Source organism: Taudactylus pleione, unplaced genomic scaffold (assembly GCF_031769625.1).
Source record: "Taudactylus pleione unplaced genomic scaffold, aTauple2 ptg000152l, whole genome shotgun sequence".
NCBI classification, from domain to species: Eukaryota; Metazoa; Chordata; class Amphibia; order Anura; family Myobatrachidae; genus Taudactylus; species Taudactylus pleione.
The window spans coordinates 1,793,527-1,816,966 of record NW_028284554.1 but is presented as its reverse complement, the minus strand read 5'-3'; the positions used below and the strand labels follow the sequence as shown (position 1 = coordinate 1,816,966).

At 43.9% G+C, this 23,440-nt stretch overlaps 1 protein-coding gene across 1 annotated transcript in view; it reads left to right on the top strand.

Annotated features, from left to right (window-relative positions):
- Positions 1-23,440, top strand: part of ATP8B3 (ATPase phospholipid transporting 8B3) — a 308,036-nt gene that overhangs the window by 104,712 nt on the left and 179,884 nt on the right. The window contains exons 12-16 of the mRNA XM_088474277.1: positions 10,754-10,962; positions 11,081-11,112; positions 14,901-15,057; positions 22,233-22,421; positions 22,520-22,632. Coding sequence (XP_088330403.1) covers positions 10,754-10,962; positions 11,081-11,112; positions 14,901-15,057; positions 22,233-22,421; positions 22,520-22,632 — 700 coding nt within the window. The remainder of the gene's footprint in view (positions 1-10,753; positions 10,963-11,080; positions 11,113-14,900; positions 15,058-22,232; positions 22,422-22,519; positions 22,633-23,440) is intronic.

The following is a 23,440-nucleotide window of genomic DNA, read 5'->3' as shown; positions in this document are numbered from 1 at the left end:
ATCGGCTTCCGTACAATACAAATCAAAAGGTTTTTCATAATCAGGTATTCCCAATGCAGGAGCTTTTGTCAGACTATCCTTAAGATTAAGAAAAGCCTGCTCTGTTTCCTCTGTGTGTATGACATGATCGGGCTTTGAGGAAGAGACTAAGGGCCTAATTCAGACCCGCTCGCGAGCGCAGGACGCTCGCAAGCGGGTTGATGGTGCCCTAATGCGCATGCGCACGATGGAGGGAGCTTGCACCAAAGGGGGCGTGCTGTCGATGGTGACTGACAACACACCCCCTTTGGTGGGCGTGCAGGGGGCGTGGCTGCCAGACGGAGGCGTTCCCATGGGAACGCCTACCATCTGGAGCCGGCCCCACTGACATCAGTAGTGATGTCAGTGGGAGTGATTTTGGCTCTGATAGAGCCAAAATCACTCCAGGGCTTGTGGCAGCGAGACCCTACCGCAGGGTCTCGTCGCAAGCCTGATGTTCGCGAAGGGTCTTGACCATCGCGACCATCATCATGGACGCTCGCTATAGCTGTGGGTGGTAACCCACAGCTATGCGAGCATCCAAGAGGCTGCTCCAAGTTGAGGTAGGAGGGCCCTGATTCAGAGCGAGTGCTCTGGTCAGAGCGTCCGGCTCTGAATCAGGCCCTAATTCCTGTAAAGGCAAGGCCAAAATAGAAAAACCTGGGATCCACATTCTACAGTATCCACACATTCCCAAGAAGGTACAAATTTGCTGTTGATTCTGTGGCAGTGTCATGTTTTGTGTGGCCTGGATTCTATCATTTGTAAGATGTCGTAAACCCTGGTTAGGCAGTGTCCCAAATATTTTACTCTGGATTGGCACGGCTGTAGTTTGTCCTTAGCCACCTTGTGTCCTGTATGCGAGAGATGAAGTAACAAAAGTTTAGTATCATTCAAACATGACATAAACAAGTCAGAACATAGCAATAAATCGTCCACATATTGAATTAGAACAGATCCATTGGCAGGTTGAAAAGATTGTAAACAGTCGTGCAATGCCTGGGAAAAGATACTGGGGCTGTCTATGAAACCTTGGGGTAACCATGTCCATGTATATTGTACACCTCTATATTTAAATGCGAATAGATACTGACAGTCAGGGTGGAGAGGCACAGAGAAGAAAGCAGAACAGAGGTCAATGACAGTGAAATGGGTTGCATTTGGTGGGATCTGCATCAGAATGACAGCTGGATTTGGCACTACAGGGAATTGGCTCTCTACCACCTTATTAACACCTCTAAGGTCTTGTACCAGCCTATAACCCCTCTCACCACTCTTCTTCACCGGAAAGATGGGACTGTTGGCTACACTAGCTGTACGAACTAAAATTCCCTGTTGCAATAATCGCTCAATTATTGGAAAAACCCCTAACTCTACCTCCTGTTTTAGTGGGTACTGGGGAATTTTTGGAGCTTGCCTACCGCTTTTTAAATTTACCATTATAGGGCTTACGTTTGCCATTAATCCAGTGTCCTGTCCATCCTTAGTCCAAAGGGAATCTGGAATTTGGGACAACATTTCATCTACCTGAGATGGGTTTTCATTTAAACTTGTAGAGTGATACATTATCCTTTTGGGAGTGTCCAACATATCCCACACCTCGTGTGCAACTCTCTCTGGGATATCTAAAAATACACCATCAGGGGTGCAATATATAACACATCCCATTTTACATAACAGATCTCTACCCAGCAGGTTAGTAGGAGTTGCAGCAGCCAGAAGGAAAGAATTTCTGGTATGCAACGGCCCAATAGTAACCTCTGTGGACTTTGTTAAAGGATAATGTTCCACTTTACCTGTTACACCCATTGTTGGTACTGTCTCGTTGGTCACCTGTAAATTAACGGGAGATTTTATCACTGACCTGGTCACCCCTGTGTCTACAAGAAAAGGATATTCAGTACCAGCTACATCAACCATCATGACCGGTTCTTCCCTAGTACTTCCCGTTAACCTGACTCTGTAGACTACAGGTATGACCTGACCCCTAGCATTGGCTACCATTCTCCAATAAAGCATTTACGGCCACAATTGGAGCTGGTGTCTGCTGGACATTTGCTGGTCTCTGTGCATATCCCTTATGGGGATGTCCAGGTCTTCCCTGATTTGGGGTTCCTACTCTTTTTACTGTACAGTTTCTACTTAAGTGTCCTGTTTGTTTACAATTAAAACATGTTCGTGGATCGGGTGAAGACGTGTTGTTGTGAGGTTTGAGCACAGGGTAAAGGTGGTGGATATGGGTAAGGATAGGGAGGGTAAGGGTTTTGTGGGGGATATGAAGTTTGTGAGTAGTATGGGACCTGTGATTGTATTGGGTTAGTGGAATAGAGCTGTGTTTGTTGTTGCGTGGGGTTAGTGAGGGCATATAACTGTTCAGATGTAAATGTGTGTGCAGGTGCGACTGTGTCTGTTGGCTGTGATGTTACCGTCATTCCCTCCAGAGCTTGGATACTGACAGCCATTAGTTTTTCGCTCTGGGTCTCTCTCTTCTTTGAGATGTTTTTATCATGTTCTTTGGCAGATTCTATGAGGGTATCTATTGTGAGTCCCCTCCAGCCATGCTGTGAGGTCTGAACCCGAGTCTTTAAATTCTCTTTCAGACCGTCCATGAGTACCGTGACTATCATTCCCCTGTGGTGAGTGCTATCTTTAATATCTTCTATCCCAGTGTACTGGGTGATAGCCTGCAGAGCCCGGTCACAATAATCCTCTGCAGATTCACTCTCCTTTTGCTTAATGGTGAAAATTTTGTTCCAGTTAACTACTACTGGAAATATATACCCAATTGAGTTACAATGCGGGAAATGTTACCTTGGTTTACTTGGTCTGTTAAGGGAACGCCACCATCTAATACACAATCCGTGATAAATTTTGTCACGTCGGTATTGCGTGGTAGACAGGCCCTTAACACCACGCGCCAATCTTTATTAGTTGGCTCATGTGAACTACCCCAATTTCTCCAAAATCTTTGACATTTGTCTAGTTCCTATTTGGGATCGGGGAAATCATTTATTTTGGAATTTAGTACTGCTCTTGTCCAGGGACAATGCATTACTACTTCCCTCGTGAGCACTACACCGTTCGCATCTGCATTTCCATTCTGAACAGTTATCGTCCGAATGGGATGCAGACCGGTAGCGCTGCTACCTTTGACCTGGTTACCTGGCTGGGGGTTTAATATGCTGCTGCTATGTATGGTATTAACAACTTCCTCTATGGGTGCAGAGTGTGTTAGCACTTCCCTTGCTGTTACCGATGAAGATGGCGGCACCACTCGTGATTGTGGTGATGCAGCATCTATCATTTGCACAGCATGGGAAATGGCAGACATTACAATAGGCTCATCATCCACATCATAAACATTTTCTTTATGGTTACTTAAGAGAGGGTACAAATTGCTTGTTACAGTTTTATGGGTATTTTTGGTACCTGTACTTGCACCTCCATCCACATAAGGTGGGGGAAGTGAGCGTGAACTGCTAGCAATACTCTCTACAACACTACTTTGCTGCACGTGCACGCCATTTTGCAGCTCGTCCGTATTGCAATTCAGCGTCGCAGATGTATTCTCTGGCAATACACTCGCAACGCTAGTTTGCGTCGCTTGCACATTTTTAAGCCACGCATCCTCTTCATGCTGCCACAATTTTAAACATTCAAAATATTTGACCTTTTTCTCTCGGGAGCGCATCAGACTGATGTGATCCCGGACACTATCTAGTACATTTTTATCAAAACTACCAATTCTGGGAAACGGTCTAACACTCTTCATCGTCATTTTAAACCATACATCACAATACCTTATCTCATAAGTACCGTACTTAGTATGCATAATACGATGGGCCAATCCAATCAGTGCTTCCATTAGCAGCACATCATTGTCTAACATCTCTACTGTTTGCGTGGCTCCCATTCTGAGACAAATCCTACGCTTTTCAATAAAGATTTAAACTGGTGAAAGACAATCAAGATACTTTCACTTACCTATGGACGATTTAAATGGCAGCACCCACACACCTGGATAAGATTTGAAAAAGGCAACTTCCACACCCGGATAAGATTTAGTAAGGCAACTTCCACACCTATGGAAGTTTATGTCGGCTACTTCCATGCACCTCTCTACAACAAAGACAGCATGTACACCTGCTACTGTGTATAGAACGGTAAGCTGCTTACCGAGCAACTAGCACTTAGCCCTTAAAGGTCATACGGTACCTCTAACTGTAGGGAAAAAGTTACCCCTACCAAAAAATACTCACCGTTACACACTTTTTCCTGCACAGAAAAATACACGTTAACCCAGACATAGATAACAATTGAAAAATGTAAACCTCAACGGCTTTATTTAAACATGTGGCAGCACAACCGGAAGTACGTATACGCTATTGTGCGACCAGTCGCATACACAATAATGTGACTACCACACAACCGTATGACAACTTTTTAGCTGCGTACGCAAAAGTGCGTCTTTGCTGTGCGCAAAACTGCGACTCAGCCGCGTGCTCATTACTGCGGCACCCTTTTAAATGTTAGGTTCTATCAACAAAGGAAAACAAACTTTTTCCTCTCTTGTCCCTGGATTCTAGTCAGCTTCCTTGACTCACACGAAAACGGATAGCAATCTTTCAGCACAAAGCGGTTGCAGGTAAACCCTGCATGTAGCCACTCCACCCTTTGCTGAGATATCGATAACCATATGTGCCGTGGGAGTAGGTAAGTGACTTCACTACGAGCCCCCAACTAACGATACTGGATTAGAACCTCTATACACTCCTTCCTATACCTTCTAGTATCCTGCCTATACCTTCTAAGGATGATGCTAATTTGCATATGCAGTTTATACAGTAAATAAAGACTCCAGACTTGGAACGTGTGGTTCCAAAGCACAAAGTATTATTCAAGTAAAAGTACAGTCAGTTACACGCTATTTATCCAAACACAATTCGGCGCAAAGGAATTATACAGACCCAAGTACAGTATACATACGCAGCGCTTCTGGACCAGATGTTAGGCGTCAGCAAGAAACCCCTCGTCAATCAGCATTCAACAAGAAGACTAAGACCCAGTGTTGGAGCACACATATTTATACCCCCTAGAAATAGACAACACAATAGAGAAGTTTGTTGCTGATGCCATTGGTTCCCAAGGGGGATGCATCTGTTACAGAGCATTTAACAGGCTGATTCAAATAGACCCAACCCAGCCTCTAACAACTGGGGGTCTCTGGATTCCCGCCTCATGCAACATCCTAACAGTTGTTCATATAATATACATTTTGTTGCTTGAAGTCTCTTGCATCCATAAGTTGAGAATGCATGATGCGATCTCCACACCGATGATACCGAAATACTGTGGAAAGAGTACGCATCAGTACAAAACCAAACACGGCTTACTTATCATGTATAAAACCTTAGTTACCAAATAATCTTTATTTCACAGCATTTATACTAAATGAACAAACTTAAATCTTATACCTTTAAAGCTTATGGAACCTTGTATGTGGATATGTAATGTGTGAGTATGCGGGGTTTGGTATACAGACGCTAGTTAACTTGGAGTAGATGCGTGTGCATAAAGCTAATAAACAGCATTTTCATATAGGATTTTATGCATTCGCTAATATGCGACTAGTTAACAGCGCAATTGTGCATATTAATGTGTATATGAGGAATGGTGAAAGATGCAATCGCATGGTGCTAATAGTAATATCGCCATATGTACTTAAATGTGAATTTATCTAAAATGGCGCTTGGGCGGCCATTCGCAAAATGGCATCTTGCGATCTCATTTCCAAGATGGCATCTTGCGGCCAGTCGCAAGATGGCGTCACTGCGATTCAATTTTAAACTGATCTTGTCTCAGCCAATAATCCAGCTTCGACAATATCTTCTCGGTCAGTTTGGACAGACTTGTGAGCTTTCTGTACTGTAGCTGCGATGGTGAAAAACCATCAGCAATACTGTGAAGTTTTGTCCAATTAAATTCAATCTGATAGATGTGAGCTCCCAAGTATAAGGACTATCTTTGTAGTTTGACAGTCATAATGCAGGGACTCTTTGAATGGATTGTATATAGACACAAAAGGCTGGTGATATGTGACCAATATGAACTTCTATCTGTAAAGATAATATGGAATTTCCTTACTCTCCATACGAGACTTAAATATTCTTCATGAATTTATACATAATTACATTGAATTCCATTGTCAGGAGTCATATGCCAACTTCATAGGGAATGAGGGTTCAAAGTGCATGAAGAGCTTCTTCGATGTGATTAGCTTCTTTGTCTCTCGAAAGTCCTTTCACAGTTTGTAGATCACTTACATTGTGCTCCCTTCTTTAAGAGTAAAATTAAATGGTCTAACACCATTAATATTTGAGGTAGAAATTTCGGTTAATAATTTACTATGCCTAAGTTAAGATCTCAACAAAGCCAGTGATTGTGGGTATGGAGCTTCAAGTACTACTTCAGGGTTGTTTGCGGACTAGTGCAAATTTTTAGTTTCCAATTACATCTACATTTAATTCTTCTTTAAAGAACTCACATTTATTTTGATTAGCTCTGTACTCATATTCCAGGTATATCATGAGTACACTTATAAAATAATTTTACTTATCTTCATCGTTAGAAGATGATTGAGGTAACATTGAGCACAAGGTATTCCCTGCAACACCTAATCCATGGCTCTTTGCCAAATTACTGCTGTCAAAACAATTCAAAAGACAAGATGGTAGAACTGAAATAAACCTTTGCTTGTGTTGATTGTCAAGTATTTCTTTAACGTATCTTCTATCTTCATTTGTAAATAAGTTTGTGTTAAATATATTTGTATGAAGCAATCTCCTCCTGAGAGAGATGCTAGATGCGTTCACATGCAGCCAAAGTATGCAAATCCTGCGAAGTCACGGCAAGGCATTAGCACACCCACTATGTCTTGGTGTGCGATCGCGGTGTGTATTTAGATGCCCACCAGCCTGTCTTAAGACGCCCACTTTCCCTTAGCAACACACGTCATCTCCAGGAAGTGTATGCAACAATCTGTAACATCGAGTAACATCGGATCCATACGCAGCACTTGTGGCTGACCATACCCTACCACAAGCACTGCGAGTGTAAATCAGCCATGTGACGTGTATTATGACGCTGCGCCTTAATTATGCACGCCTCTGAAAACGGCGATAAGACGCTCAGACACGCCTGAGTTTGCACCACCACTCCTCCATTTCCATCGACCAACCCGTCACCACCCACAAACGGCTCGTCCTATCACTCATTCTAGCCAAACGTCTATGTGCAGGGTGCGAACGCTTCCAGATCGCATGGACTAGTTCGCACATGCGCACTGCATCTTATATGCATGCGCACATTGCAAACATCAACAGGCTATGTGCGAACGCAGCCTTGCGAGCGGGTCTGAATCAGGCCCTAGGTGCAAAGCTGGATTAATGGCTGTGTGAAAGTCTAGACATACAGTATGCAAATTTATCCCACAATGTCCTTCTTCAATATATGTGTCTAAACTCCTGACACTCTTCTAATCTTCCAACTCTGCCTCAAACTTAATGTCTGGAGTGAAATAAAACCACTACACCTATAACCAGTGGCTGATATTACCTATGGGCTGCATCCCTTCCCCCAGTAAAAATCCACCAACTGCAGGGACTGCCTAGCAGTGCTAGTGGCTACCCATTGGAAGCACTCCCTGCTATACATAGCCAGACAGGCAGTTCCATGGCAAGTGTTTTCCCCCCTCTGGGAGTGCCTGTCTGGCTATGTATAGGTTCTGACTGCAAATAGCAGAGAGATCACTTCACTACCCTTCTATAAGAGCAGCCCTGTCTGGCTTCTAAGGGCCTCAAAGGGGATGCAGTCATGTTGCGGCCGCCGGTCACAACCAGACAGTGTAATCCCGGCAAGGACACCAAACCGGTCGTCCAATGCCGGGGGTAAGTATCCACATATCCGAGGATGGGGGGGTTAGGTTTAGGGACCCCCGGGGGGGACTTGGGGTTAGGCATCCCCCTGGGGAGGGTTAGGATTAGGCTAGGGGAAGGGAGGTTAGGGTTAGACACCCCCGGGGGAAAGTTAGGGTTAGGCTTCCCCCCGTTAGTGTTAGGCTTAGAGTACGGGGAGGGGGGTTAGGTTTAGGAACCCCTGGGGGGTGGTTAGAGTTAGGCACTAGGGGGGAGGTTAGGGTTAAGCAATCGTAAAGAAGGGTTAGGGTTAGGGGGGGAGAGGGGAGGGTTAGGTACTTTACTTACCTCCATCGGGATCTGCACTGTTCGGCCTACCGGCGTCGGGATTTCGACCACCGGGCTCTCGTCTGGCGGTCATTCATACCAATTCCAGTCATGTGACCGGTGGCCGCAAGGATGCCGGTCACAATCCCGACAGTGTAATCCCGGTGAGGGATCTAACATAGGCATCGAAATACTGACGCCTATGTTAATCCCAATGTCGAGACCCCGACAGGATGCCGCACTGATCGTCCAACGCCGGGGGTAAGTATCCATGTAGCCTGGGATGTGGGGATTAGGTTTAGGGACCCCTGGGGGGACATAGGGTTAGGCACCCCCCTGGGGAGGGTTAGGCTAGGGGAACGGGTGGTTAGAGTTAGGCACCCCCAGGGGGAGGTTAGGGTTAGGCATTCCCCCAGGAGGGTTAAGTTTAGGGTGTGGTGAGGGGTTTAGGCACCCCTGGGGGGAGCTTAGGGTTAGGCACTAGGGGGAGAGGTTAGGGTTAGGCACCCCTAAAGGAGGGTTAGGGTTAGGGGGGGATAGGGGAGGGTTTAAGTACTTTACTTACCTCCATCGGGATCTGCACTATTCGGCCTGCCGGAATCGTGATTTCGACCACCGGGCTCTCGTCCAGCGGTAATTCATACCGGTTTCATTCAAATAACCATATCCACTCTGATGTACATGAAAAATGTAATCTTTCACTTGACTTCTTTTACGAAACCAAAAACTTGTAACAATTACTAGCTTTTAGGTTCAAATAGTTCATTAGAGCATAAATTTCCTGAAAAGTATTGCTGGTGGTTTTACTAGTGTCAATAATCGCTTAACAAAGTGTATGTTTTTGCCTCCATTACACTCAGCAAGACTGATACTTTGTTTTTGCCACTGACATTTTTTGCATTGCAATAAAATTCCATTATTTCTACATATGTGGCCCAATTTTCTATTGCACCAGTAACAGTTGATAGTGCCTACGTGCCCTGACTACATGATGGTAGATGTGAAGTCAGTTTCATAACGAACACCATTCTCAAATCGCAGCATCTATAGTACTATGGTGGCCAGTTAGACAACTCCATATGAAGTGCATGCTCACCAATATAACACTTATATAATCATTGAAAGCAGGTGTTTGGACTACTGTTTTGGCTATCAAAATGGTAGCTCGCATCAGACGTATAGTTTGATCACTCACATGTTTATAACCCTCACACAGTCAAGCAAAGCTCATGTGAAAATAATAAGATTTATGAAAGTTACTTCACATCTATCATCATGTGCTAAAATATACATTATAGCAACAACTGCAGCTACCTATTGTGGTCTCTTTTTCACTATTGAAAACCTATTAGTGACTCTTTATTGGGATGCAAAAGTCACGAGCCTGCATTGTTAGTGGCCGCTTTTTGCTTACAAGCTAACAAATTCTCTCAGTTTTGTAATCCAATTGATGCATATCTAATCATATCTAGTACGGATATTGGTCAACATTGAAAATTGAGATTAGTGATAGTTGTCAAATTTGTATATTTTTTATATGTTCAGAATGCTTTGTATGATTTTTTTTAATGCAAATTAAATGTTTTTTGTATTGTCTTAATACTGGGAAATCTTGATTCCCTGTTTTTACAGTAAATAATAAAAATGTTATAGTAACACAGGAGTTGGTTCATTATTGATTTATATCTGCATTCTACCCTTTGGAGCAGCTGTTTGAGCTCAGGCAAAAATCCATATATATATATATTGGCTGTGCTGAAGGGCTGACCTGATAGGTCTGTGAACATCATCTTTCACAGACATATTGGGTGTACACACCCACCGATGCACTCTCGCTATATTGTTTGCCGATTTAACGGGCGATATATCTACAAGTGTTTACCCAGCTTTAGGTGAGACAGGTCCTTTTTGGGATCTATTGATAAATATATATTTACTGAAAAGCTTCAATAGTCACATGAACAATGAGTCACAGGAACAGGCTATTCACATGGGCATGTTCAAATCATAGTAGACTAGAACAGGCACAGTAGAAATTCAAACTCAACAAAATAGAACCGAGCCTGCACATCCCTAGTTACAGTAAGTTCATTTAAATTGGTTTTGTTATAATAGAAAAGACATTTTGAAGTTCTTCAGATACAGCTTACTGTATGTTGGTAGGAGGTTCCAGGTATCCATGTGTCTAATAGTAAGCAGCAGAGATCTTACTTACACAAGAGGACAGTCCAGGAAATTTAAGCAGTAAATTTGTATTAAAAATATTGGTTCTACTGCTAAACAGCACAACAGTGCAAATGTCACTAATCCCCATGGGATGTTCCCCATAATAGCCACACACATAGGCCAATATCAGTGGCTTTTGCAGCAAAAGGAAAAACATCCATCATTAGATTTGGAAATGTTGAATATTGCACCTTTTTTTTAGCTTTTTGTTAGTTAATCGAGCTCAACTTTGTAAGATAACATATGATTAACCCCAATGTTTATTTTAGGTTAGAGTTCATCCATCTGGTCCATAGTATGTACATTGATTGGGATCTGGATATGTATTTTGCGGAAAATGACACTCCAGCCAAAGCCAGGTCAACTAGCCTGAATGACCTGCTTGGTCAAGTTGAATACGTCTTCTCTGATAAGACTGGCACACTGACACAGAACATCATGACTTTCAAAAAATGCTGCATCAATGGAAAACTTTATGGTAGTGTACAATGAGACAGTTAATTGAACTATTTTAATGATCCTTTAAGTAATGCAGTTCTGTATTTACATAAGTAGTGTCCTTTCTTCATGAATATGTATATTTCTTTTATTTGCAGGAACAAACTCAAGCAATGAGAAGAGTCTAGAGGTACAGAAATGAAAAACAAAATACAACCTAACATATTCCATTCTAGATCATTTATAATTAAACACATAGGTGCCAGAACGGGGTGGGCAAGGGGATGGCTCCCCCCAACGTTTGATAGAGGTGCCAAGTGCAGTGCATTACTGGGAGCTGAGTAAGAACCATGAGACTTAGCACAAAAGGTCAGAGAAGCATGTGCTAAACTCTAATTGGTGGAGCTCATAATATGCTTCTCTGACCCTTGGAGCCTCCACGGGTCAGAGAAGCATATGATGAGCTCCACCAATCAGAGCTTAGCACATGCTTCTCTGACCTTTTGTGCTAAGTCTCATGGTTCTTACTTAGCTCCCAGTAATGCACTGCATTGGAGAAGATGTTGAGCAGTCTCATGTGAGGAATGCATCAAAGCAAGGCAGTACCTGCCGGGCATGTGTAATGTTTGGTTAATGCTGAGGAAGAATGGAGTTCCCCCATAATGAACAGAAGCAGTGAGGTATTTACTATGTTGAATACACATTTACAGCCGTATGTAACAGGTCTAACTTATTAGCGGATAAAGTTTAAGAAAAATTAGTTTGCATATTTGTTTATTTTTTACCATATATGCCAAAGCACAATACATACCATTGACACCTCCTATAGCATGATAGTCTCTGTAGTCCTAGAGCTAAGTTCAGTACACTGTAGTAATAAGCTCCTGAACCTACGTCAAACTACAACTCTTGGCAGCACAAGGGTAACCATCATCCTCCCCTAGAGCTGGTTCGGTAAATTGTCTGTACTGGGACACGATTATGGCTGCATGTAATCCCAGATCTGCGCAGTAGCCCTGTGTTATTGTTGTTTCTATGAGTGAGGACACTAGGAGAGAGCAGTGATGTCTGCATACAGAGCCAAATCAGCAAAAGCAAATACTTACTGATCTCTGTCATCAGGTAGGTGGTGTGGCAGGTTACTCCAGTTGCCCCTGAGGGGGCAACATTCAGCAATTTATGGTTGCCAAAAAGAAATTATATCTTGGCCCCTAATTAAAAAACATTGTGGCGCCCCTGATTGAACATTATAAATGCTTTTCAAGTTACAATTTGCTTTTGTGTCCACTTTAATAGCTAAAAAATGCTACGGTAATAAGCTGCCAGGGCCAAGCTCCGGAATGCTTGGTAACTTTGACCGTTTAGCAGCCTCAGTAGAAACTATGAGAACTGCTTCTGTGGTCAGAAATGGAGGGGCTGCAGGCAGTTTTCAGAGATATCTAAGAAGGGGGTTCTTAGATCCTAGTGATTCCCAAAACAGCAGTTTTTGAGGGATATCCCACAAATTTTTGTTTGATAAATACAGATGTGTCCTTGCACATCTAGCCTCAATACGCCATGCAGCATGATATGCCTGGTGTGATTGAGCTGTCAGGTCCTGTGTAACTCTGCTAGCATCTTTTATTGCCGAAAATGCGTCTAAGTCACAATGCGATGCGACTAGGATTCACCAGGAGAATCTACTGATTAAATTGATATATTACACTTGTCCTGTATATCTGTGTGCGACTGAGACTGTAAATGGAACTTGGTCTGGAAAAAAGCTGAGGCCTCGGCATCGTAGCACTGCACATACTAATTGAGAGACAGTCACACACAGAATTCACAGTCCTGTCATTTCCATCTCAAAAATACTTCTAAGATCAGACCCTATCTCACCCAGGATGCTATTAAATCCCTCATACACTCACTGGTCATCTCCAGATTGGACTACTGTAACCTCCTCCTATCTGGCCTCCCCAAATCCCATCTCTCTCCTCTCCAGTCTGTCCTTAATGCTGCTGCATGGCTTATCTTCCACTCTAAACGCTCTGCATCTGCCTCCCCTATCCTACAAGCCATCCACTGGCTCCCCTTCCCTTTTAGAACCCAATTTAAGGTTCTCACGCTCACTTACAAAGCCCTCACCCAATCTTCTCCCATATACATCTCTGATCTCATCTTCCTTCACACTCCTCTCCGCTCTCTTCGTTCAGCTAATGCACGCCGCCTTTCATGCCAGCTGATTACTTCCTCCCACTCCCGCCTCCAAGATTTTGCCTGCATTGCTCCCCACCTCTGGAACTCTCTCCCACTCCCCATCAGATTTTCCACCTCTTTGCAATCCTTCAAATGGGCTCTTAAGACCCACTACTTCATCAAAGCCTTCCAGTTATCATTCTTACTCCCTGCTACATGCTCCTTCCTCCCCATCTACCCATCTGTGTCACCCCTGTTTGTCTTCCCCTCCCTTTTAGAATGTAAGCTCTCACGAGCAGGGCCCTCTACCCTCTTTTGCTTTTCCCTACTTTAGTTTGATCCACTTCTTACTCACAACTAGGGCACCTAACACTTGGTTGCTTATGCTCTGTTACTTATCTGGGTGTTATGGGCGGTAATGCAGCAATATATATTATCCATGTCCTGGTCCTGTAGCGTATTGTTCTGTAAGTCGCTCGTCTACAACTTGTTTATGTACTTTGTAAGGCGCTGAAGAACATTTGTGGCACCATATAAATAAATAATAATAATAATAAATACAAGTGTCACATATCAAAAGAATTAGTACAATCTCCTGGTGCATCCTAGTCACATCACATAGCAACTTAGAAACAAGTTCAGCAAAAAAGACGCCTGTCGTTAGCAGACTCCCAGGCATGCTAAATGGGTCTGTTTGACCAGACTGAAGCTAAGGCGAATGAGGACATATCTGTATGTCCCTTAATATTTCAGAGTCATTACTCATCTGCTGTACAGATTGAACATCACTACTTATGTTCATGTTGCTTGTGTAGCCTTTGTCATATGTGATTTGTTCATGGGAATCTGGTGCTGTGCTTCAGTAACTTTTTGCAGTGCTTTATAATCCAACCCTTTTCAGGAAAACTGCCATTATAAAGTTGTAGACAATCATCATAAAGGTATATTTTACATATAGCAAATCCAATAATACAGAGTATGCTCAGGTATACAGACACCTAGGGCCTGATTCAGACCCACTCGCAAGCGGCTGTCCGCTCGCAAGTGGGTCGATGTTGTGCACTGCGCATGCGCATGACGGCGGGAGCTCCGTCATGCGCATGCGCCAGACGCGACGAGCAAAGGACTTTCCTTCGCTCGTTGTGTCTGATCAAAGGGGGCGTGCTGTCGATGTTGATTGACAGCACGCCCCCTTTGGTGGGCGTGCCGGGGGCGTGCCTCCCTGACGGGGGCGTTCCCAAGGGAACGCCTACCGTCAGAAGCCGGCCCACTGACATCACTAGTGATGTCAGTGGGAGTGATTTTGGCTCTGATAGAGCCAAAATCACTCCGGGCCTTGCGGTTGAAAAACTCAACCGCAGGCTCCAGCTCGCAGTGGCGATGGTCGCGATGGTCACGACCATCGCGGCCATCAAACTGCACGCTCGTATAGGCTGTGGGTGGTGACCCACAGCTATACGAGCGTCCAGGAGGACGCTCCATAATTATGGAGGGCGGCCCTCATTCAGAGCGTGCGCTCTGCTCAGAGCGTACGGCTCTGAATGAGGGCCCTTGTCCGACCCAATAATCCTGTAGCTGCTTTTAGTGTATAGTATAATTTTTTTAACCTTTAAAAAAACTGTAGCTGATTTTAGTTTATAGTATAATTTTTTTAACCTTTAAAAAAACTATTCAATATAGGCAGACTACCATTGCTTTATATGTGCTTAACGTTATATATTGTAAAGTTTGGTTGTAGACTTATGTCTGGTACAGTAAAGTTCTCTCTTCCCAATAAAACAATATATTGTTGATTCTCAGGCAGTAAACTTCAGTTGGAATAAATATGCTGATAAAAATTTCCGGTTCTATGACAACTCATTAATTGACATGGTCCACCAAAATAAAGACGGAATGCTGAATGAATTCTTCCGGCTGCTAGCAATTTGTCATACAGTGATGGTGGATAGGAATGGAGGTAAGGTGTGTCTTTGATGACCTGTAAGATGGCTTGTTTTACCCTGTTGGTATTTATTTATTAAATTCATGGCTTTTATATACATATATATACAGCGGGTAAACTAAGTATTGAACACATCAACATTTTTCTCAGTAAATATATGTGTAATGGGGCCGTTGTAATTACGTTTTCCCCAACTGTCAGTAACAACCCATGCAATCCACACATGCAAAGAAATCAAACCACAGATGTCCATCAATTATGTGTAATAATGTATAATGACACAGGGAAAAAGCATTGAACACACTTACTGAGCTGTATATAATACTTCGTACAAAAGCCTTTATTGGTAATGACAGCTTCAAGACGCCTCCTGTATGGAGAAACTAGTCGCATGCATTGCTCAGGTGTGATTTTGGCCTATTCTTGCACACAAACATTCTTCAAATCTTGAAGGTTCCGTGGGCCTCTTCTGTGCACTCTGATCTTTAGTTCTTTCCATAGATTTTCAATTGGATTCAAGTCAGGTGATTGGCTGGGCCATTCTAGCAGCTTTATTTTCTTTCTCTTAAACCAATTGAGAGTGTCCTTGTCTGTGTGTTTAGGATCATTGTGTTGCTGAATTTCGTACATTCCGTACCGTCTATTGAGTGGTGTGGCTGCTTGGACACGTGGTCACTGGTGACGTTTGACCAGCGTCACTTCCGGTTGACGTCATTGGTGGGTGACCTTGTTCCCCGCGGCTGCATGCTTACCTGATGGTTGGGATGAAACGGTCTCCATGAGTGACTACACAAGTGAGCGGTATTCTTACCCTATTAGGAGATGTATTTATATACTGCACTTGCACTTTACCACTGTTATTCCCCTGACGACGGTTGATACCAAAAACAGCTGTCAGGATTATGCACTGGGTGCTGGATCCCAGTTTTGTTGCTACCTATGGATTTTGTAATGTATGATATGATGATATGCTGAAGATGCCCAATTAATTGCTTATTTCAGTGCTGTTATGCAGGGGTGTATCTAGAGATCCAAGTGCCCCTGGCAATGTAATGGACTGACGCCCCCCTACCGCCCCCTATGCAGTGCCCCAGTAGTAATGTACCAGTAGTAATCCCCCCTATGCTGCATTGCCCCCAGTAGTCCCCCCTATACAGTGGCCCCAGTAGTAGTCCCCCTTATACAGTGCCCCCACAGTAGTAGTCCCCCCTATACAGTGCCCCCAGTAGTAGTCCCCCACTATACAATGCCCCCAGTAGTAGTCCCCCCCTATACAATGCCCACAGTAGTAGTCCCCAGTATACAGTTCCCCCAGTAGTGGCCACCCCCCCAAATTGTCCCCAGTAGTGGCCACCCTTATACAGTGCCCCCAGTAGTGGCCACCCCCCCTAAATTGCCCCCAGTAGTGGCCACCCCTGTACAGTGCCCCCAGTCGCAGGCACCCCCCCATAAAGTGCCCCCAGTAACGGCCACCCACTATTTTATTGCACCCCCCCTGCAGCGCCAGGCTTACACACACACATGAAAAAAAAATACAAGTTACCTGATTCCCACTCCTGAAGCAATCGCCGCTGTCTGCTCTGAGTCCCGGCCCGCTCTTCTCCTGCATGGAAGAGACGTCATGACGTCTCTCCCATCACATGCTGCGGGGGGAGCCGGAAGATGGAGCTCATTAGTGAGCTCCAGCTGGCTCCCTCCTCGGAAGATGCAGCAGCAAATGAGTCTGTCTGACTCTCATTGGCTGGCTGCTATTACAAACACACAGCCGCCGCTTGTGTTTGTAAACTGTGTAGGGCAGACCGCTCTCACTGCGGTCTGCCCTACACTTGTGGGGCCGGGGGACTTGTCCACCCCTTGGCTGCTGGTGGCACTGCCGGATGGCACCCCCCCTTTGGTCAGCGCCCCTGGCGAGTGCCATCCTGGCCAATGGGTAGATATGCCCCTGCTGTTATGAATCCAATAATTGGAGAAGAAATATGCTGGTGATTTGGATTGGAAGTGCTCGCCTCTTGTATGTTTGGTGGAGTGTTCAATAACTGAATGGTTTTTTGTATATATATTGCAGTTAAAAACTAGCTTTTTAAAGTTTAGTCAGGTGTGGAAAAAATGCTGAAAAGTAGTAAAGTAAGAATGCTTTCAAAAATAGAAGTGTTAATAGTTTATTTTTATCAATTAACAAAATGCAAAGTGAAAGAACAGATGAGATATCTAAATCAAATCAATGTTTGTGTGACCACCCTTTGCTTTCAAAACAGCATCAATTCTTCAATTCTTCTACGTACACTTGCACACAGTTTTTGAAGGAACTCGGCAGGGAGGTTGTTCCAAACATCTTGGAGAGCTAATCTACATTCACATCTTCTGTGGATGTAGGCTTGCTCAAATCCTTCTGTCTCTTCATGTAATCCCAGACAGACTTGATGATGTTGAGATCAGGGCTCTGTGGGGGCCATATCATCACTTTCAGGACTCCTTGTTCTTCTTTATGCTGAAGATAGTTTTTCCTGACATTGGCTGTATGTTTGGGGTCATTGTCCTGCTCCAGAATAAATTTGGAGCCAGTGAGACACCTCCCTGATGGTATTGCATGATGGATAAGTACCTGCCTGTATTTCTCAGCACTGAGAACATGATTAATCCTGACCAACTGCCCAACTCCATTTACTAAAATGCAGCCCCAAACTTGCAATGAACCTCCACCATGCTTGACTGTTGTCTGCAGACACTCATTATTGTACCACTTTCCAGCCCTTCGGCTCAGAACTGGCAGAAACCAGAGGGACCCAGGTACACCCATCTACTGTTCAGAGAAGTCTGGCCAGAAGTGGTCTTCATGGAAGAATTGCGGCCAAAAGTCACTACCTTCAACGTGGAAACAAGACGAAGCGACTAAACTATGCATGAAAATATAGGAACTGGGTTGCAGAAAAATGGCAGCAGGTGCTCTGGACTGATGAGTCAAAATGTGAAATATTTGGCTGTACCAGAAGGCAGTTTGTTCACCGAAGGACTGGAGAGCTGTACAATAATAAGTGCGTACAGGCAGCAGTGAAGCATGGAGGAGAGTCCTTGCAAGTTTGGGGCTGCATTTCAGCAAATGGAGTTGGAGATTTGGGCCCGCCCGCGCATGCATATAATTCACAGTGCGCGTGCGCAAGCGAGTCTCAGTGATGGAGAATCATGCACTCGTAGTACACAGATTGCCCGCTACTTTGAGTGACAGAATGTGCCGTTTGAGGGTGGTAACAGGGGAAGGTGCTTGTGAACGGGGGAGTGGATGTGTGAACGGATGCATGTCTGAGTGCCCAAACTGAGTTTTGTGGGTGTGCATAAAGAGCAAAGATGCATCCTACTACACGTCACTTGGTGGTTTTTTACACTGAAGACCTCGCAGTGCTTGGAGTCAACCACAAGCGCTGCGATCGTTTCCGATGGCCTGCGATGTACCAATGTTTTAAGACACTTCCTGGAGATGACGTGTGCTAGTGGGTGTGTAAAGACATGCTAATGGTCGTCTACATTGACAAAGCGATCGCTCGCCAAGACATAGTGGAAGTGCTTATGCCTTGGCGTGCGATCGCCTGCCATGCCATCACTAACCCGAATTTGCATATGCTAGGAGCGAGCGGCCGCAACTAGCGACCAGGTCTGAATCAGGTCCTTGGTCAGGATTAATTATGTCCTCAATACTAAGAAATACAGGCAGGTACTTATCATGCAATACCATCAGGGAGGCACCTGATTCGCTCCAAATTCATAGATAGTTCTCCAAGATGTTTGGAACAACCTCCATGCCAAGTTTCTTCAAAAACTGTGTGCAAGTGGAAGTAGAAAAATTGAAGAATTGATGCTGTTTTGAAGGCAAAGGGTGGTCACACCAAATATCGATTTAATTGATTTCATTTAATTTAGATTCCTCTTCTGTTCTCTTCTTCACTTTGTATTTTGTTAATTGCTAAAAATAAACTAATAACACTTCTATTCTTGAAAGCATTCTTACTTTGCTGCATTTTCCACACCTGCATTTTTTCCGCTTTTGCACAGTACTGTGTATATACAGTCAGGTCCATAAATATTGGGACATTGACAGAATTTTCAGATTTTGGCCTCTATTCACCACCACAATGGTTTTGAAATTAAACCATTGTGCTTTTGGACCTGACTGTATATATATATATATACACACTTTTATAATGCAGAAATGTTCAAAGTTAAAGGCAGAAATTACTATGATCTGGAATTTTTTGTGTGTTAGTAAGGATAGCAGTGCTAGAGTGGGATACACATTAATATATTCTTATGGGCTTAGGGCCTGATTCAGAGCCGAACGCTCTGACCAGAGCGCTCGCTCTGAATCAGTGCCCTCCTCCATGAAAATGGAGCGGCCTCCTGGCCGCTCGCATAGCTGTGGGTGACCACCCACAGCATATGCGAGCGTCCATGATGATGGTCGCGATTGCGACCATTGGGCTTGCACGGAGACCCTGCAGTAGGGTCTCACTGCCGCAAGCCCTGGAGTGATTTTGGCTCTATCAGAGCCAAAATCACTCCCACTGACATCACTACTGATGTCAGTGGGGCCGGCTTCAGACGGTAGGCGTTCCCATGGGAACGCCTCCGTCTGGCAGCCACGCCCCCGGCACGCCCACCAAAGGGGGCGTGCTGTCAATCAACATCGACAGCATGCCCCCTTTGGTGCGAGACCCGAAGTGATGGAGAGCCCCTCGCTCGCCGGGTCTCCCGCTCGCTGGTCTCCCTCCGTCGTGCGCATGCACAGTGGGGGAACATCAACCCGCTTGCGAGCGTCCTGCGCTCGCGAGCGGGTCTGAATGACCCCCTAAATTCAGAAATGGACACTTGAGCACAGCCTTTGCATGCAGGGCTGTGCTAAATACACCCCTGTTTTCTAGAACACTGCCCATCACTCCCCCCAAATGCCAGCAGCATTTCAATTATGCTGTGACTTTTGGGACACTGTGAGTGACATCGCAGAAACAGATCTGCACATTCGCAGTGTGGCTCCTGTACATGTGCAGATCTGCAAACATCTGAGAATTTACATACATCTCTGAATTCAACCCAATATTAATACTGCATGTCAATTATAGTAGTACATCTTAATTAAGAATTTGGGGCCTGATTCAGCAAGGAATGCACAGATGCAGACGCATGCAATGGGTCGATGTTTTTGCTCTACGCATACGCATGTTTTTGCTCTACGCGTGCGTATGCTTCGCAGTGCATGTGCGCGAACCGGGCGGTGTGATGGAGTATGCATACCCAGGGAGTCCACAGCCCCAGGGACAAGTGATTGACAGGAAGTGCCATTTGTGGGTGGTGACAGGGGAGTGGTCGGGCAGACGCAGGCATGCCTGTACGTTTGGATGACGTTTCAGGGGTGTGCATAATTAAGCCCGTGCGGCGGCAGAAGCAGTCTGAGGTCTAGTTGCACGCAGGAAGTCTCGCTATGTCTGCGGGAGGGTCAGGTCAACCACTATTGTGCATATGGGTCCGATGGTTCTCGATGTTACTGATGTTTCTGCTGTCTTTCCAGGTATAGAGGATGCAAGTAAAGGGAAGTGGGTGGTATTATGTAGTGCTGGGCATCTGCTTATTTTGCTGTGATTGCCGTGCGTATACATTCATTAGCATATTCTCGCAGCGGCTGGGTGCATGCGTCTGCATCTGTGCATTCCTGGCTGAATCTGGCCCTTGGTCCACTGTAATAATGAAACAAAATGTTATTTATTAAATATAAAATATAAGAATTCTAACAACAGAAGTTATTTTAAAATTAATGCTGTGTGGTTTCATTGTTCTCAATTTTGCTGCTAAATTAATGTGTCTGCTAAAGTTTGCTGCAGATGATTAGATCGTGAAATTGTTTCATTTACAATCTGGGCTTTTTTGTATATTTTTGTGGTGAAAAGATTCAGGTTAGGCTTTTATATGAGATCTAAAGTTTACCAAGGTGACCGCATACATTGTGTGTTTCAGTATACATGTACTGTAAGCTGAGTATGGTATTTCTTGTAAAATATCTTCACTAAAATGTTGATGGTGAAAGACAAAAGATCGTACCTGACCACTAGAGCAGAAACAACAATCTTTGAAGAGTTGCTTCCGTAGGCACTAAATATACAGTACATTACAGATCTTTCAAGATTGTGACACACAACATACTGTGCTGTAAAAGCCACACCGATATCAGTCCATCCCATTGAATTAAAGTAGAGACTTACGTACTGTATATAACAATTGGCAAATAGCAAACTTGAAATAGGTTACTGAACAAGAATAATAAAATGTCCTCCAATTTATACAGCCTCTCTAGCAGTGTTAAATATGACAAAGAACAAAACTATTCTCTCTGACTACCTGACATTGCTTAATACATTTCCCACCTCTTCCTCTTTTCTGCTGGGCACTGCTTGCCCACTATTCCTGTAGTTACTCCTTTCACTCTGCACTTCTTTAAACTGTTCCTGTTCTTAACATCCCCTTCTTTCTTCTTTACAACCTCTCAGCATCCTCCTCCACTTCACTACCAATGATTTGATCTGCCTGAACTTACTCTGGGGGAGTTGTATTAAATCTTATAAACAGGACAGGTGGCTAAGTTGCCCTTAGCAAGCCCCCAGCTTCTAGCTATCATTATACAGAATTAACTTAATGGGGTACAGTAAATGTAATAGCCTGTGGACTGCAGACATCAGCGAGTTCTGTATGAGACTGCCCGATGTTTTAAAGTAGCAGTCATTTCACAGGCAAAATCAACCTGGTTTTGCCTTTTAAATGATTGCTACTTCAGACAGTTTTGCTCGAAACTTGCCAATGTCTGCAGTCCGCAGGCTATTACATTTACCCCGATAAGTGATATATAGATGCTGATTGGTTGCTAAGGGTAAATTCTTCCATTGTCCTCTTCAGAAAGTTTGAGATATCTGCCCTAATATGTAAATACAGTAGGATATCCCTATTCCCTACATTCCCCTTTTGGAAGGCCCCAAATATTTTTTTATTCCCTATCATTTTCTGCTCTTCTGCAAGCCGTGGTCCTGATCTCTTTGTTGGAGCTCACTGTCCATACTGAGAAGAGGCTTCAGCAAAATGGGCAAGTGTAAACTGTAAAAGATTGTGATGTTGGTTGCCATTTCCTTTGAATACCTTTGTTACTTTGCTTTGATCAGATGAGCTGGTGTATAAAGCAGCAAGTCCTGATGAGGCAGCATTAGTGACGGCAGCAAGAAATTTTGGCTTTGTTTTTGTGTCCCGTACACAAGATACCATCACTACAAATGAGCTTGGAGAAGAGAAAACCTACAAAGTCCTTGTTCTCCTTGACTTTAGTAGTGTTCGCAAACGGATGTCTATATTGGGTAAGCAGTCCTTTTCTTTGTTTGGGAGACTTGGGACTGTTTTAATCACATGTACTGTACTGTATGTCTGATTTGTGCAAAAACTCATTTACTTAAAGTCAGGAACCCTGAAGGAAAGATTAAACTCTACACCAAAGGAGCAGATGATGTTATTCTAAAGCGTCTTCATCCAGATTGTGCTAATGAGGAAATGACTGAGAAATCATTGGAAGTGAGTGCCGAACTCTTAGTTTGTGTACTTTATTGTATTTGTATCTTTTATTATTTCTATCTGAGTTCTAGCATTTGTTTTGTATTATGTAAAATTGCAAGTACACAGAGGCCGTCTGCTATAATATTGTGCCAAACCTATCTCTTGCATTGATGATGTCTGTTAAGGGATACTTTTCTTTGCTTTAATTCCTTATACTATTCCTTGCTTAATAAATCCTAGTCCCCGCTATATAAGTCCTATCATCACATTAAATAACATTAAACAACCATAGAGTTCTCTGTATAATATTAGTTCATCAAAGTAGGAATACACATAAACATACATAACCCTGTTACAATTAACTAAAAAGCAATACATATTCAATTACACACAAAATACAGTTTAGACACACATATATATATATATATATATATATATATATATTGTGATAGGATCACTGGTAAAGTGGTCTGTGGCAGGGACATTTATCCCAGATTCCTGTCCTATGTGTTTAAAATCCCCAGGAGAAAGTCTGCAGTGTAGCAGGCTTGAGTTTCGGCTTTTTGAAAAGCCGGTTTGGGACCTGGGGGTTGTGGGTGAGAGGAGAGGGAGGGCTTCACCCACGGCCACTCCAGGTTTTGGTTCTCGCAGCCTGGTATCAGGCTTGTTAGTTTTCCACCTGAGAGTGGCCAATATAAGCCTAGTGTGTTGAGGGCTGATTGTCTCACCTGGGAGAGCAGACAGGGAGCTTGCTCAGAGACACTGGAAAACCTAACTGTGAGTGTTGTGCTGTGCCTTTTGTTGCTGGCGAGGGCATTAGGCCCTG